Source organism: Lynx canadensis, chromosome B3 (assembly GCF_007474595.2).
Source record: "Lynx canadensis isolate LIC74 chromosome B3, mLynCan4.pri.v2, whole genome shotgun sequence".
In the NCBI taxonomy this organism is placed as follows: domain Eukaryota; kingdom Metazoa; phylum Chordata; class Mammalia; order Carnivora; family Felidae; genus Lynx; species Lynx canadensis.
The window spans coordinates 86238463-86257119 of NC_044308.2; the positions used below are offsets into that span (position 1 = coordinate 86238463).

Here is an 18657-nt window from a genome sequence, read left to right on the forward strand (position 1 = left end):
AGGTCATGATCTCGCGGTCTGTGAGTTCAAGCCCCGCGTCGGGCTCTGGGCTGATGGCTCAGAGCCTGGAGCCTGCTTCCGACTCTGTGTCTCCCTCTCTTTCTGCCCCTCCCCCATTCATGCTCTGTCTCTGTCTCAAAAATAAATAAACATTAAAAAAAAAATTTAGAAAGAAAAAAAAAAGAAACTCTCCCCAGGTCCTACCGCTGTTAGTTGGCTGAGAGAGAACTCAAAGACAACTCTGTCCAACTCCAGAGAAGGAACTCTTCATCACTGACTACCATCATGGTGGAAACTGGGCCATAAGACAAATTTTTTTAAAAAGGCAAGTCAGAGGGCTAGTGAATAGAAGTGACAGAAGGATTAGCTTCTGGGATATAAAAACATTGAAATTAGCAAGACACTGGAAATGTCCTTTCTCTTCTTAGCCTGATTGTCAGAATAAATTGTTAACTTTCTCAAACTAGTAGCATTTGAGGAAAAGAACATTCCCAGGCAGTGTCCTGGTCTAGCTGCATACCTCTTAGTTGTCATGGACACAGGAAGGAACAATGAAATCATTATTTGACTATTATTTTCTAGTTGCTAGTCAGCATATGATTCTGTCTGTAAACTGCATCTCTGCATTCCCTACAGATCAGGGGAGCTGTCCCTCCTGGTAGTGACAGAATAACCACAAACAAAACAATCCTTCTCAGGGGAAAGCCATCTTTATCTGTCAGTGTTAGTCAGTTGAGAAACAGAGCTGCAGGCAGCTGAAAAAACAGTTTGACTGTTTTAAGTTTACAGGTGGCCTTATAATGGAAATTTTTACACATTGAAATTCCTTTTTCAAGTTAAAAAAGTTCGGACAAAAAAAAAGACAAAATTTGGCAGTATTTTAACGCAATGCTTCTAACCAGCTTGCGAAAGCAAAATATCAAATTTTAGTGAAGCTTGGTGAACTAAGCACCCGCCTTCTGGCAAACAGACTCAGTTAAGTATTCCCACCCTTTCTGTGCTGAACATTCCTCATGGTTAAAATCAGATCAGCCACACATACCTGTTATCACAGGGCCTGCTATATACAAGACACTTAAGAAAAGCTTTCTGAATGAATTCATGGACATTAGGAAGAATTAATTTAAAAATATTTTTAATAGAAGATTGTATACACAGAAACATAATAATAATGTCAGGATATAAATAATAGGATAGCTGCTTAAAGCCCAGCTGGAAAGTATTTTCGTGTGTGTGTGTGTGTGTGTGTGTGTGTGCACGCGCATGTGTTTGTTTGGAAGAAACCAGGATGAAAAGAGTAGAAGGCATTTGACTAACAATTCCATAAGCATTAACAGCAAAGATTCGATACTTGGGATTCCACAAAAGATACCTGTTGGGCTTTCTCCAACATTTGGGGCAATGAAGCAGACAAAGCCAGTTTATTTTGTAGGTGGCTCAAAACCTTTTTCCTGATTGGCCTATCATAACTTAAACTTTTTTCTGGGGAAAAGGCACAGTTTGAGGCCTATCCCACACAATAAAGTACAACTAATTAAATTTATCAGGTTAGCTACAAGAATAAAATTTTTCTAGAACAAAATCAGGGTTTTCAAAAGTCAGATTAGGAAGCTATTGATGAGAGTCAGAAAGTCACGAGGCGCTTTGGTGGAAAGCCCTGGACAGCCCCCTCAGTGAGAATGCTGAACATTGGGGCTGAGACATAGAAAAAATTCAGAAACTAATGAGAAAAGGAGAGATGGTTAATTACAAACTTGGGTAATAATTTTGCTTGCAATTCCTGAGAAAACGACTAACCCTTCTTAATCTATAAACCTTTAGTTGTCAATCAGGTGGTCAGTCTCTTTCTCACTGGCATGGGATACGGAAATAACCACATTAAAGAAAAGGTCTTTATTATCTGTATTGATTAATAATACTTGAAATAATTTGCTCCAAATGGTACTTTGCGATTTTAAGATCCCCAAAGTTATTATGAATGATAAATATAATAAAATACCTACAAAAGTATTAATCCCCTTCTCTAAAAAAAAAAAAAAAAAAAGTAGGTCTTGAGGGAAGGGAATAACCCAAGTTATTTGATAGGGTGTCCACTGGGATATAAACTGAAAATCATCCCTATAGGCCCACTATGGAATATTGAAAATGAAACCTAATGACTCCATTTTGGAAATAAAAATATTAAAAATTTCTGTTGAAAAATAAGATTAAGTTAATGATATCCAGGTTTGAGAACAAAACAAAACTCTACCACCAACAAACAGTTAAGCAAAAATAAGGTTAGGTTTCTAGAAGGTAAACAGAAACATACAGTTTACATTATAAATTGTAGAACAGAATTATAGTTAGCATATATTCATATAGTATGTCACTCATCTATGAAGATTTCTTTAAATTCCTAGAATATGTCTAAATACTTTTATATTTTCCCTTTATGTTAGTAACTAATATTTACTGAGTACTTAGTAAATTCTAGGCACAATGATAAGCCTTCACATGTATCAACCCATCTGACCCTTCTAACAACTTTATGAAGTAGATAGCAATGTATCCCTATTTTATAAGTATAAAGTACAAAAACGTTAAATTGCCTGCCTAAAGTAACACACCTAGTGAGTATCAAAGTTGGGATCTAATGCCAGGCAGTAAAGCATCAGAATCCCCACAGGAGACCACTTCCCTTATTATCTCGACTCTTTTCATAAGGTAAAGTGCACTATTGAAAATGGTGCCCCATTTTCTTTCTTTGTCAATAAAGAACAAAAATGAGGTAGATCAATGTTTTCATATATTTTTTTAATTTTAACTTATCTACAAAAAGTTTGCCATCCATTTCTAACATGTGAATAATGAAAAGTGATAGACTTCCTTTTTGAATTTACAATATAAAATATTTCTGTGTAGAGTTGCTCATAAGCAGAACTGTGCATCTTGTATTGATTACATGTCAAATAGAGTAAAACCTTGGTTTGCGAGCATAATTTGTTCTGGAAACATGTTTGGAATCCAAAGCACTTGTATATAAGAGCAAATTTCCCCATAAGAAATCATAGAAACTCAGATGCTTTGCTCTACAACCCAAAAATGTTCATATATAAATGATTACAATTGTGTAATATAATACAAAATAATAAAGAAAATACAAAATATAAAGAACAATAAACAAATTAACCTGCACTTACCTTTGAAAACTTTCATGATTGGTGAGGGAGACAAGAGAGAGGAGAGTTATTGTGTAGGACAACAGAATCACTGCTATCTCTTGGCTCAATTGAATCTTTTTCTGCATGGGAGCCATTGTACATGCTCATAAGGATGTTGACTACAGCACAGTATTAATAAATTCTTGTCAGATACTGTATTTAATGTAACTGGCAATAAGGCAGCAGAGGAAAGGGTCTATATCTGCAGGCAGCCTGAGCTAGAATGAAGCAAAGCATTCCTAAGCTTACTCTTGGATGGAAAAGCAAAGGACTGTCGGTAGGTGATTTCAAGTGACAAAAAGTACACTAGTGCCAGTTGTGGGCACTTTCCAACATTCTGAAAAATCACTGACTTTTGCCAAACATAGTGGCCTGAGATCGAGCATCCAAGCATGAGAGACAATCACTCATAATCCTGCAGCAAGCGAGAGAGATGGGGAAAGAGAAGAACCATTGGCTCAGTTTTGATCATGTGACATTCAGCATCATGTATTATTCATATTGCAATACTTCATTCATCAAGGTAAAATTCATTAGAAATGAATATTGCACAAACACGTTATTTGCAATCCAAGGTTTCACTGTATTCCATTATAGCAAATCACACTGTTTAGCATTTAAATATACCTTTGGTCAAAAAATAAAAGTTTTATTTTCAGTACAGCTCTGAGAAACTATCACTCCACATTCCCTCAACTATCAGCAAAATAAGATGCTACAAATGAGTTCAAAGTACTTAGTTTCTTTTTTTTTTAATTTTTTTAATGTTTATTTTTAAGAGAGTGAGAGAGAGCATGAGCAGGGGAGGGGCAGAGAAAGATGGAGACACAGAATCCAAAGCAGGCTCCAGGCTCCGAGCTGTCAGCACAGAGCTGGATGCGGGGCTCGAACCCATGAACCATGAGATCATGATTTGCACTGAAGTTGGACACTTAACCAACTGAGCCACCCAGGTACCCCAGCACTTGGTTTCTAAAATAGAAGATATTTTCTTTATCTTTGCTATATTTATGGCTGGTCAGACAGGGGCACACAAGCAAAATATGTCTCAAAAGAATTGTACTGCTTTGTGGTGAATGTAATTTGAATAAAAATAGATGTATTGAGTGGATATTATCTTCTAAGCACTGTGCAAGGCCTGGAGATACAAAATAAATAAGAGTTGGTCTCTACCTAAAAGGGGCACACTTATTTTTTTCACTATTCAACCTGTTTTTATTAGTCAACATTACATGTTTTTTATATTTTTTTAAGTCCAAATCACATATTTATTTATTTTATTTTATTTTTTAAATTTACATCCAAATTAGTTAGCATATAGTGCAATAATGATTTCAGGAGTAGATTCCTTAGTGCCCCTTACCCATTTAGCCCATCCCCCCTCCCACAACCCCTCCAATAACCCTCAGTTTGTTCTCCATATTTATGAGTCTCTTATGTTTTGTCCCCATCCCTGTTTTTATATTATTTTTGTTTCACTTCCCTTATGCTCACTTGTTTTATCTCTTAAAGTCCTCATATGAGTGAAGTCATATGATATTTGTCTTTCTCTGACTAATTTCACTTAGCTTAATGCCCTCCAGTTCCATCCACGTAGTTGCAAATGGTAAGATTTCATTCCTTTTGATTGCTGAGTAATACTCCATTATATATATATACCACATCTTCTTTATCCATTCATCCATCAATGGACATTTGGGCTCTTTCCATACTTTGGCTATTGTTGATAGTGCTGCTATAAACATTGGGGTGCATGTGTCCCTTCGAAACAGCACACCTGTATCCCTTGGATAAATACCTAGTAGTGCAATTGCCGGGTTGTAGGGTAGTTCTATTTTTAGTTTTTTGAAGAACCTCCATACTGTTTTCCAGAGTGGCTGCACCAGCTTGCATTCCCAGGGGCACACTCTTTGCCAGACTTAAAAAACAAGAAATAAATCCAGTATAATCTTTTAAATTAATCACACACAAAAAAACTAAGGTAATTGTGAAAGGCATCCATGTAGAGTAAAACAGAAGATAGTATGTCAGCATATCAATGAAAACGAACACAAGTAATACTGGATAACGCCTATTTAAAAACACCTACTGAATGGACAGATGATACATTTTTAAACTATGGAATATATAAATCTGGCAGGGTCACATAGACATCATCAACACTGCTTTCTTTCCATATAACTTAGGAACCAGTGTCTCTACTTTTCTTTCTTCCCTTCCCTTCTTTGCTTCTCTGTTAGCTTCTAATCCCCAGCACGTGTATGCTCAAAACCATAGAAAGTATACGCTAATGCAGATCTCTACAAAAACATGAAGGAAACAAAAGGTCTTGTCCTTCCTTGATGCTTGATCAGGCAAACATGAGACTATATTGCTCTGTAAAAGAAAGTTGCTGATATGCTTTCCAATTTTGATATGATCACATTTCTACTTTCAACTTAAAAGAATATGAAATAAATGTTTTCTTAGGTCAACTAAAAAAGCCCCCACTACTCAAAATAAATCACTAAAGAGTCTTTAATATTTCTATACTAAGTATTTTCAATATTCACCTTCTTTATAATTTTCCTAAAATTTCATAGCTATATACATTTCTCATTAAGAGAGAAAGAAATAACATGTTTAATTTACTAATCATTTTTTTATGTTTTAAAACACATGGTCAAGTTACACTGCCATCTTGTGGTTAGAAGCTCATTTACAGTAGCAAGGACTTTTGGAATTTCCATTAATTCCACACAGAATCTATGTACCTAAAAGAAAAAAAAAGTTCTGTTTGGAACTTCTAAGAAATGCATTCTTTTACATCTCCCTCACTTCCTTACATTAAAGCCAAGAAATGCCAAGAAATGGCATTTTGAGTGGCTGCCCCAGATAGATAAATAAAAAGAACTATGCATTTGGCACTCTAGATCTTGCTCACAGCAGCTTATAATTTACAATTAGTATAATACACACTCTAACCCTGAGAATTTAGAGAAACAAAACTATGGAATCTAGGAGGTTCATTCCCACAAGGTAATCTCCAAGAGCTACAAGCAATGAATGTTACATTTATGCTAAGCTTATCAACAATTTTTGTTTGATCCAAAACTCTAAATTCAAAAGCAAGACCACAACAGAGGAAATAAATATTATAGCAATAAAAATAATTGCCCATCCCTCTTATTCACATACATAACCTTGTTTTTCCATACATAGTTAAGAATCATGATTAAATGAAAAAATTAATTCCAAAGTACAGTCCTTCACATTTTTCAAATGCATAATTCTATCCGATCTATTGCCAGGCACATGTTCCAAATGTTTTATAATGGTGGAATCTAATTAGAAGTTAACACACTTCTACATCTAACTTTGTCTGCAGAAAGCTTTTCCTTCTTTTTTTATTTTTAAGTAAATCACCAAAATTATAGGAAGACAGTGCCATCTATAGGTCTGCACAAGGACAGAATGCAGAATAGGTCTGCACAGGTTCTATTCAGATGTGACTGTCCACTGTGATACAGTAGTCAACCAAATGCATTGCACTAGAAAGAAGTTCCAAAATAACTCTGCTCATTGTTGAGTCTCTGGAAAGGTGCCTATAATTTATTCCAAAGTATTTTATCTCCACAATCATTCTCCAAACAAGAAGAAGAACAACAACAACAACAGCCACATCAACAAGAACAAAAATAATATTTTCCATAACTGTATTAATCTGATTTTGGCACATTTTATGACTCATAAATATTTATTGTTATTTATTAATAATTATGATAAATTTTCAAGAAATATTAGCTCATTGGCACTTCTCCCTCTCTCTCTCACATAATGTAAAACTTTTGGGGGTTAATTTTTTTTTAGGTGCCATTCAATTCTATTGAAACATATTTCATTATAATTTTTCCAAAGTTGTATTTCCCCCTAAAATAGTCCATTCTAGTTTTTATAGACAATCAACTAAATTCACCCTGCATCTCACCTATAGCTACCAAATTACTGCAAAAGGAAAAACTCAAAACAAACCTATTTTATGCAACTTCAATTCCCTCCTCTCTCACAGCCAGGCTCATTCAGTCTGTTCTGAGGTTGCTCTTTCTTCAGTGAGTCATTCTGGTGTCTTACCTAGTTGTACAGGTTTTAATTAACAATTACCCAAGGATTGGGGCTCAACTTGTTCCTAATCAATCGTCTACAGGGAATGACACAAAAGAGATAGCCCTGTCAATGCTGACAAAGTCCTCTGATGGGTAAAGTGGAAAATTTTATACTTGTACTATGGCTGACATTTAGAGATCTGGCAAAAACAAGGAAGAGCCAGGTTGCACCAGAGGCAGATCCTGATTGTTCATCAGTGCACAAGTTCCTTGAGCAGCTACAATATTTAACCCAGCCTGAAGGAAAAAAGGTCTTATGGAGACAATACTCTGTATGGGGCTGCTAACCTGGTTTCTCATTTTGCACCCCATGAGGCAGGGTGAGGTAGCGGGTAGGAATACAAACTTTGAAAGCAAAGAAAACAGAGTCTGAGTTCATGTTCCATCACTCGCCTTGAACAAGTTTTTAATTTCTCCAAGCTTCACTTTCCTCATCCTCAAGATATTACAAATTAATATCAATCATTTAAGCAAAGTAAGGTGCTTTATACATAGTAATCTTCAGTAAATGTGAACACTTAAGATTTATCTTACTGTTTCCTGTTTGTCTGATCTTAATTATCTAATAATTAGGAAAGATCCATATAACCCAAACAAACACCCAGAAAAGGTCAGTTGTAACCCGCTAAGTTAACAAAAAGAATGAATGAGAAAGACAACTCAAAATAAGGGTGAGTACAACAATACAACAAAGAGAAAATGGTATTTGATGGTCTAATATTAGTTTCAAAATTTACCTCTAAAACATTACCTTTGAAAATCACTAAGAGTTCACATAACTCTTGATCCCATGATATTTTTACTGTATAAGTTAGAAATCTGAGTCTGCAAGACACAGAGAAGTTGGAAATATCAGGGAGTTACCTGCAAATGGATAATACTGAAGCCAGAGAGCAGATGGGCTTGCTCGGGGAGCTCAGAGTGTGTGGAGCAGAGAATGCCAATTTTTGAGGAAAGGAAAAAAGAGGAACCAGCAAAGGAAACAGTAAAGAAGTGATTGGATATGAAGAAGAAGATAACAGTCAATAGCAGAGACAACTTTAAAGAGAAAAATTGGTCAGAGATGTGAAGTTTTACAAAGAATAGGTAAAATTAGGAATGAAAAGCAGTAGTTAACAGTTTGGGCAGAAAGGGAAAGACAGATATGCCAATTATAGTAGGTTGGAAACGAAGTGAAGAACTTTCCACAAAGGTTGACAATGAAAGGAAGAGAAACATAGGACCATGGCTTGAGATAAGTAACACTAACTTGAGAATTACAACATGAAGAGAAAAATACAATCAAATGCCTGTTGTAGGTTGAATTGCGTACCCCCCCCCCAAAAAAAAAGATATGTTCAATTCCTAAACTCTGGTATGTGACTTTATTTAGAAATAGGTCTTTACAAATGTAATCAAGTTAAGGTGAGGTCATACTGGATTGGAGTGGGCCCTAATCTAATGATACCCTTATAAAAAGATGGAAATTTGGACAGACACAGAGACAGATGGGAAGAGAAAGCCATGTGATAACAGCCAAAGAACACAAAGATTGGTAGCAACTACCAGAAGCTAGGACAGAGGCATGGACCAAATTCTCCCTTGCTGCCTCCAGAAGAAACCAGCCCTGCCCACACTTTGTTACAGACTTCTAACCTCCAGTACTGTGAGACAATAAATTCCTGGAATTTTAAGCCATCTACTTTGTGGTACATTGTTCAGACAGTCCCAGCAAAGTGATACAAGGGATCAAAAGATAGAGATCTAATAGAATATTTAGAATGGCATAAACCTTGATCACGTCAAAGTATGGAAATAACTGACACAAATAGAATAGTTTAAAACCAAAAGAAAAATAAATTAATAAGGAAAAGCAGTTAAATTCTAAAACAGTTAAGAATCCCATAGAAGTCCCTTAACCTAGTTTCATTTATTGCCATTTTAAGATACCGTCTACTTAAATCATAAAGATGTTTGAAAATGATCTGTGAATCTCTTTTCATTTTGGGGTCCTGGAACAAAAGATAATACATAAATTTTAATGTGTATTTATTTTTGAGAGAGAGAGAGAGACAGAGCACGAGCAGGGGAGGAGCAGAGAGAGAGGGAGACACAGAACCTGAAACAGGCTCCAGGCTCTGAGCTGTCAGCACAGACCCCGACGCGGGGCTCAAACTCACAAACTGTGAGATCATGACCTAAGCTGAAGCTGGATGCTCAACCGACTGAGCCACCCAAGCGCCCCAAGATAATACATAAATTTTAAAAATTATCATGGACCTCTTCCTCAGAAGGTGGCAGACACTTCAGACCTGAAGACAATTTTTTCATTTCATTTACTAAATGATTACAAGGAAAGAAAATATTGTTGAAAGAAAAGAAAGTTCTGTTGCAAATACTGGTTGTTTGATGGCTTGAACCCCAGGATACTTCTTTCTCTTCAGAGTTGGACCCTAATAATATATTTTGTGGCTTATGCTTCTAATATTTATTCATTAGTATAGTCAACAAACATTTCCAAGCATCTACTATGCTTTACCTAAAACACCAGATTCTCAGTGCTCTGAGATGTTGTAGTCAAGACTGGGAGGGGTGGGCAGTGCGTGGGCAAGGGAGACAAGGAAGGGTTGGTTTAACAAAGTGTTCCTTAGATGTTGTGCAAACATTGATTCACATTTTTATGTCAATTGAATCACGTACCCACATGTTATACATGCGTTTTTAAAATGTTTTTCAGGGATGCCTGGATGGCTCAGTGAATTAAGCATCTGACTTTGGCTCAGGTCATGGATTCACGGTTCATGGGTTCGAGCCCTGCATCAAGCTCTGTGCTGACAGCTCAGAGCCTGGAGCCTGCTTCGGATTCTGTGTCTCCCTCTCTCTGCCCCTCCCCAGCTCACGCTCTCTCTCTCAAAAATAAATAAAAACATTTTTAAAAATTAAAAAATGCCTTTCAGTGATGGAAACTAAGAAATCCTTTGAAATGTGGTTATGAGATTTATATTTTGTTCTTAAATGTATATTTTTGAGAACTAGATTTTCTTTAAGAGAGATAAGACTACATTTTCATCGGGGCACCTGGGTGGCTCAGTCAATTAAGCGTCCAACTTCAGCCCAGGTCATGATCTCACAGTGTGTGAGTTCCAGCCCTGCGTCAGGCTTTGTGCTGATGGCTTGGAGCCTGCTTCGGATTCTGTGTCTCCCCAGCTCACACTTTCTCCCTCTCCCTCCCTCCCTCTCTCTCTCTCTCTCTCTCAAAAATAAATAAAAACATTAAAAAAATTTTTTTAAAGGTCTTTCAGTGAAGGAAACCAGGAAATCCTTTGAAATGTGGTTATGCAGTTCATATTTTGTTCTTAAATGCATACTTTTGAGAATTAGATTTCCTTTAAGAGAGATAAGACTACATTTTCATTAAAATGCATCCCTTAAAGGTATTTTATAATTAATTTGAACAGTAGAGTTGTTTCCTCCTATGTGGTTGAAATAAGGGGAATTTTTCCTCCCTAATTACCCAGATAATGGGTTCCAGCCTCCCTCTGATGTGTCATAAAGGCTCACCTGTTTCACTACAACCTGCTATTTATTATCAAACAATTTCAGTTTCCCAAATCCTGAAGTTCCAAAGGTGCCATTTACCCAAATCACATGTGTGCCTCCTTTGCACCCATTCTAATGGGTGCAAGAATTTTCCTTGATAAAAATTTTAACCTTGATTACCCCCCCCCCGGTGCATCGACCCTTTTATTACTTAGTCCAAATTAAAATCCAGAGGACTAGTACACATACTGCCTATTAAGGCACTTCTTTTAACTGTATTTTAACTATTATGGGTTAAAGCAAGCAAAAGTAGAATTCTTGTGAAAATGAATATATATATATATGATATATATATATGATATATATCATATATATATATGTATGACATACAAGACCAGGAGTTTAAAAAAAATAAGATTTCAAATTATCCAATACCATTTTAGTTACCTTTTAGGTTGAAAGCCTTGACTCTCTCCCCTCAGTATAATGCACATTTTATATATACTCTCAATAGCTAATTTCCCAGAGACCTATCCATGAATCCTAGGGTTCCTTCCCCCTAAAAAAGGTTTCTCCTTTCACCTTGTCATTTGACCCCTTGAAGGTGATTAATGAGAAACTGCACAAAGTACTTGAACTGTGTCTAGTACAAAATTGGAAAACCTGTTTCCAGGATAGTTTGACTAAATAATTTCACCGAAATATCTCCAGGAAGACACACAAAATAAAAATTGTGATTGGAGATGTGATGGGGGTGTGCCTACAAGATACAAGGAACTAGGGTGGGGCTGGTGAGGAGCCTGGAAATTCTGGGAGGAAATCAGTGTCCTGCATGCATGGAGACTATGTAAATAATATAAGGAGGGGAAATTCTCTAGGAAGTTCTCTAAGTAGCACTTGCAGACTTCTAAGAATATAAGATTCTGGGAGGTAGAAGGAGGAGGGTCCTAGAGATGTGCAAGAGAATTCAGTGGGCAGGGCCTAGGCATGCTCTCAGGAGGGAGCCTGACAAGCTCTGGGAGAGCAATGTCTCTCAGGAATCCAAGAGGACTTGCCAAAGACCCTGGAAAATTCTGATGTTAGAGGCAGAAAGTCCAGTGGGAACTTGGGGAGAATTACCATCTGAGTGAGCCTAAAAGGCTTCTACATTTCATGTGAAGAACCCCATGAGCACTGGAAACACATGGAAGAATCCAAACTGATAGTTAGGGAGAATGTGAGGGTCTGAGGTAAAGTTGAGTTCCTGGCCCCAAGGAAGACATGTGCATAGAAGGGAAACTTCCTGGAGCCCTGATGGTGAGCAGACAAGGGAATGATGTCTAATACTGAGGCCCAGGTACCTTGGGAACTCTAGCAAGCTTGGGGGAATTCTGTCAGTGTTGCTGTCAGGTTTGCTACCCGACATTTGGTAGTAATAGAAAAAGATGTCCCTTCTCCCCCAGGTGGATGCATCTCTACTCTAGGATACATGGATTATGAATCAGCATGGGCTAGATTTCAGCTTCCACTTGCTCCAATGGTCAGAGCCCTTTTTTTCAGTGTACAACCTGCCCAACTTCACATACAGGCCCTGAATGGACTGGGAATTTCTTTTAGCTAAAAGCTAATCTTGTGCCCATACACATGAAATTGTTTAGAGAGAACAACCTATCATTTAGCAGAAAGACTACAAGAATGGTTTGTAGATAAAAGAACTCTTTTAAGGGATATAAATTAAAGAGATATAAAGACAATAAGGGATAGTAGACTTGATTTGATCTCTCCAAATTCTAAAAATGTCTGATAATGTAAATGATATTTTTCTGGTGCCTCTCCTATCCTGATTTCCTACAAAAATGGTTGCATGCTTGAGCAACCATAGGCAAATTAACTAGGCCCTCTGTAGGTCAGTTTCTTTACCCTGGAGTTGTGGTGAGGATTAAACACGTTGATCCATTTAAAGCTAGAACTGGGTCTAGCGTTTAGTATTTACTCAATAAATGTTAGTTATTATTTGCGCTATTCACATGTTAATGAGAGTGTTGAGCTGCATGAGGCTGTAGAGGCCATCTGGACAACATTCTTTCAGAAAACAGTTTTCGAGCTAGGCCTTGGAAAATGGGTAGAATTTCAGTAGCTAGAGAAAATAAGAGGAAGACATTCCAGGAATTGGGAATAAAGGTGGAAAGGTACAGGTAACATTCAAGTATTTAGCAGAAACTGAAAGGCATGTGTAGGAGAGGAGTGGTAAATAAGCCTGACAGCTAAACTGGGGACACATAATAAGGCTTACAGAATTCATTCTTCTCTCTCTGGTCAGCAGTGAAAACCAAGAATGTTTTAACTTGTAACCCTCTGAAATCTGATTCCCCTCTATAAAATCTCTTTTCCTCAAAAGTCTTTTAATGCAGGGCATCTAAAACTGGAAAGTGCAAACAAATGACTTGAGGTCCTTCCTATAATACAGATTCTGATATGGCAGGTCTGGAGTGAGGTCTGAGACCCTACATTTTTAACAAGCTTCCAGGTGCTACCATGTCTCTGCTGCTGCTCGTCCACGGCTCACCCTTTGAGCACCAAGGGTCTAATCCAATGGCCTCTTCTCACTCTCATCCTTACCACCTCTGCAGTGTTTGGCCTTGCTGATTTTCCTTAAGTTCTCATCATTGGCTTCTATTCTTTCATGTGAAACTTATGCAATTACTTGAAGCTGAAAATACAGACTAGAAGCCTGCTCTGTAAAACTTCAGTACATACTGACTTGTCCTAGGCATAGCTTTCATCATATAAAACAAAGTTGCCATTGGTAACAATACTTTTACATATTAGCATATTAGCTATAGCTACAAGCTCGAGTCCAATCTTTAGATGTATACTGTCCAAGCAAGTGTAAGTGTATCAATCTCTTTGGTTTTTGAAATGCAAGTATCACAAACCATCTTTTAATATAAGACAGACATATTTTGTTATGAAAAACATCTATTGCCTATCTCATAATGTGTCTAACTTCTCTGGAAAATAAATCTCCCCCGAAATCCCCATGCCCACTGTGGCCCCACCCAACCACATGGGCACTGGCTATCCGTTTATTGGTGCAGAGGTGGGCCCTTATCCAAAACTGGGCCATCTTGAGTCTTTCCCCCAGGATTTTACATGAGAAACGGAAAAAAAAAAAAAAAAAGCAAGTTAGTCTCTCACTATCTCTATAGAAGTGAAGAGAATGTAAATTCAAGAGCTGTTAGGAACCACATTCTGTCATGTGGATGGCAGAGCAGAAAATAGCAGTCAATTGTAAGAAAAAAAAGATTGATAGGGGCCCATGGGTGGCTCACTCAGTTAAGTGTCCAATTTTGGCTCAAGTCATGATCTCGCAGTTTGTTGAGTTCAAGCCTCACGTCAGGCTCTGTGCTGACAGCTCAGAGCCTGGAGCCTGCTTCAGATTCTGTCTCTCCCCCTCTCTCTGCCCCTCTCCCTCACACGCTCTGTCTTTCTCTCTCTCAAAAATAAATAAACATTAAGAAAAATTTGTTTTAATAAAAAAGTCTGAAGGTACCACAAGAGCACAGGGAAATACCTCCACAGTATGGCACACTGACAACCTTGAACATCTCCACATAACCTGTGGACACGGCTAGGCCACAGACTGATTCGAGTCTTGGCAGAATGCCCGATGATTTCTTCTGGTCTAAGGGAAGATAAGCAGCCTGGTGAGGAAGAGCAGAGAAGCTGTTTCTCCTGTTATCTTAGGGAAGACTACCATGAGGCCATTTCTCATGTATCTCCCCAGTTTCAGTTGAACTCAAGACTTTCCACCTCATTCCCACTTGGGGGAAGCTGCAGCCTTCCGTGTAAGTCAATAAAACTGCTTGGCTGTGGTTCTGAGGCACCTCCTCGACGGTAGAGTGACCCGCTGCTCATACCATCTACCAACTGGCATCTTCAGTTTGGTGTTGCCCATGGAATAAGGGACACAGGAAACTGACACCACCATATCACCTGCTTTTCCTGTCTAAGTAATTAGCTATCTGAACCCGTTTGGGCATGTTTACTCCTTACCAGACAAATCTATGGAAATATGGCAAGCCATCCTAACAGCTGTATTAGTATTACTGGTGACCCTACTATTCGCCACGAACCTGCTGCCTTGGAAATGTTTAACCATTTGACAACGTGAGGAAAGGTAAAGGATGACTTCCTGAATTCTCCTCAGTGCTCTAGCTCCTGGTTCCAGTCTCTTCCAGGAATGCATCCAGACCTTGAATTCCAAGAGATTCCCTGGTATTTCTGCAATAAACTTCCCCAGCTTTTTTCCCCCTTAAGAAAGCCAAAATGTATTTTTAACCTTTACCCTCAAAAGGTCATATAATACACACACAGAGGTGCCGCATTTGATGACATTATCAGTAATGAGAACTTTAGTGCTAGAGATTCAAACGCATTTTCTATATTTATTAAAATTCCACATCTCTTGTATATTAATTTCTCTTTGGCCCTTTACCTAGTATATGTAATATACTGCATTTATTAAAAACCAGTAAATATAAAGTTTTATGAAAATTTTATTGCCTAAGTAGAAAACAGGATCTCCTTTCACTATGAAAGTGTACATTACTTTCAACATTTATCAGTGATTCCATAGTACTAAATCTATAAATCAACCACACTATGTTTAATTTACCTTACACATATACTAATTTTCATTCATATTAGTTACAACTATAAGAATATGATGACATCACACATTTGTGCCAAATATTTATCAACCAACAAAAACATGTAAGTAGGTTACAGTTTGACCCTTGAGTTTAGCTGTGTCTAAGATCTAGTATGATCATCTAAGCCAATACAGAGATGCTTCTGAATCATTAATTAGAGATTAGGATGTTCACCAATTTGCCTTACTCTCCCATTCGGACAGCTAAGTTTTCTTTGATCAGGGTCATGGACTCTGAAATCAACCCAGTCAGGCAGGCTGGTGGTCTGGGATATTGTGGAATTTGACCCGGTGACTAAATTGGTGAAAATTCATCGTCACTTCTGGGAAACAACTAAAAAAGCAGACAGTGTGGCCACTGACATCATAATTATGGATGGACAAAGCATAATCACATATAAGAGATGAATGCCTTGATGGTCATATTAATGACATATCATCCTTATAAACTGTACAGACCATGATTGATAACATGTGGTTGCTTGTGGTACTCCTGAGATGCAAATAGTTCACGACATAATGATAACTAGTCATAATTTGTAATAGGCCTTTATAAAAAGTCCAAGTGTATTTGAAAATAAATTTTCCTAGTTGACGTTAAACATTAGACATCTAGTCACTCTCTCCATATGATTTACTAGAGTTACCATAGTATAACGTCTTAAGAGAATATCTACACTTACAAAAATGTTTTATGGTGCTGAGTGAATTGTAGTAATTTATAAATTACTTTATAAATTTAAAATAAAAATGTGTCACAGCTATGAAAACTTAAATTTTCAATCAACTCATGATTTATATTTTAAAGTATCTTTAAAACACATCCACACAACATAATCTCATGGGTTCTTATTTTCTCTAGCCACACTTAGTAATTATTTCCATGATTAGTTACAACAAATTTTTTCTAGTTTTTTTCCCACAACGTAACTCTCCATAAATTGTGAACCCCTTATATCAAAGGTGTTTATGTGTGTTAACATATGCATTTAATTTTAATATGCCTATTTAAGGCACGAATAGCCCCCAGCAAGCAATCTCTGCACTAAGAAGACCTGTGGAGTGCTGAGGTACACACTCTAATGACGGAGGCAGGAGTTATGTAAGATCTGAGCCCAGAAGAAAGAGGCTGCAAATGACAGCAGAGCTAAGGCTGACGCAAGCTGGATCGCTTCAAGTAAAGTAACCAGCTAGGAATCAAGGCCTCCTCCAAGTTGCAGGCCTTGGGGCTGCCTAGCTTGCATTTCAGGCTGAGGGCGCAGAAGGCGGGGCAGCCGAGAGCGGCGGCGCGGCGGCGACTTGACCTGGGGCACCGGCCTCCCACCGCCGGCTCCCGGCTTCCTTTGCTCTGGCCCTCGGCGGGCTCAGGCGCTGCGCCTGGAGCGCTGCATTTAGACGGGAAACTTCGGATGCCAGGATTGTCTGAGAAAAGTTTTCCGACACGCTAAAGGAAAAGCGACTGGCCCCTAGCGGGGCGGCCTTACCAGCGGAACCACCGGCCAGGATCTGGCGAGAAGCCTCTTTCACGAAGCCGACCTCGGGCTTGGCGGACATCTTCGAACGCCCAGGACGACGGAGTGGGCCGAGATGAGTGGGCGAGCTCGCCGGCCTCGCTACCGACCTGCACAGCTTCTCCCGATGGAGAGAGCCGGGGCTGGGCAGTTCCTTGCGCCGAGTGAGGCTGCAATCCGGCGACTGCTCGGAGGTGGAGGCTCAGGGCGCACACTCGCCGCCGCGTGATGTGCCGCGGGTCCGAACCTGCCCGCTGCACCCTTTCAGGGGCGCTCTCTCGGCGCTGCTAGGCTTCCTGGGCTCCGAGAAGGACCTCGGGGGAGAAAAGACTCGCGGATGGGGTCGGGCTGGCTGCCGCGGTGAGGCGGGTTTGGTCTCCTAGATTGGCGCCCACGCGCTTCCCTATCGGGAGCCGCCTGCAAGGTTTGTCAAGCTGGACGTGCTGCCTCTGATAACGCAAGTAAAGAAGCGTCTCCGGCCTAGCGGCCCGGGCTGGGGCGACCCTTGCCCTCCCGGCAAGCAGGCGCACTGGGAGGTCCTAAAAGAACGGACAGGTGGATAAGTTCTTTGGAGTTAGTTGTCCTGAAATTGTGGGCAGTAGAAACGAGAACGCAAATCCCATTTGCAGTTACCTTGCAATTAGGTTAATGTAGTACTTCACAAAAATGGTTTTGGCTTAAGGGAATTTATCACAACTCATCAACCTGAGTTTTATTTACTGAAAAACCAAAATAAAGAAGAGGCATTACTACAGAGAAGTGTCATAGGTACCCTAGGTCAGTGATTCTCAAAGTATGAACTTAGCATCCAGGCACAGAAGCACGATGTGAGAGTTTGCAAGAAAGGCAAATTCATGGCCCCACCCATATCTACTGAATCAGAATCCCTGGGTAAAGGGGCTCAGAAACCTGAGTTTTAGTAAGTTCTCCAGTGATTTCTTAAGAGCGTTAAAGTTTGTGAACCACGAACCTAAATGATCAAGGAACATTAAGGAACTATCAGTATATTCTCTCTATAAAACACTTAATTGTTCACACTAGCCTTTTAGGATATTTGGCAAAACATAAATGCTAATTTATACTGTTTTTAAACCACAAGTTACAAATGCTATGTAGAAGAGACACAATATAATGAAATTTCAGAAAAATACCTGCCACACCTCTAACAGGTAGGAGATGATACCAGTAAAAGGTATTTGGAGAGGATTTGGAGCCCCTATTGTCATATTAGTTCTTTTTTTTTTTTAATTTTTTTTTCAACGTTTATTTATTTTTGGGACAGAGAGAGACAGAGCATGAACGGGGGAGGGGCAGAGAGAGAGGGAGACACAGAATCGGAAGCAGGCTCCAGGCTCTGAGTCATCAGCCCAGAGCCCGACGCGGGGCTCGAACTCACGGACCGCGAGATCGTGACCTGGCTGAAGTCGGACGCTTAACCGACTGCGCCACCCAGGCGCCCCTTGTCATATTAGTTCTTAAACACACTATTTAATACTAAATATATTCACTTTGAACCATATGAAATTGCCAATTATGAAAAAGCCAAGAACAGTGGAGTATCAGCAATGTAATGATTAAAACTTATTGTA

At 38.9% G+C, this 18657-nt stretch overlaps 1 protein-coding gene across 2 annotated transcripts in view; it reads right to left on the reverse strand.

Moving 5' to 3' along the window:
• Positions 1-17189, reverse strand: part of SLC25A21 (solute carrier family 25 member 21) — a 444650-nt gene extending 427461 nt beyond the window's left edge. For both annotated transcript variants that reach the window (XR_004343804.1, XM_032593700.1), the window contains exon 1: positions 17042-17189. Coding sequence is in view for 1 of the 2 variants with exons in the window: in XM_032593700.1 (XP_032449591.1) it covers positions 17042-17111 (70 nt within the window). In the remaining variant the exon portion in view is untranslated. The remainder of the gene's footprint in view (positions 1-17041) is intronic.
• Positions 17190-18657: the final 1468 nt, after the last annotated feature.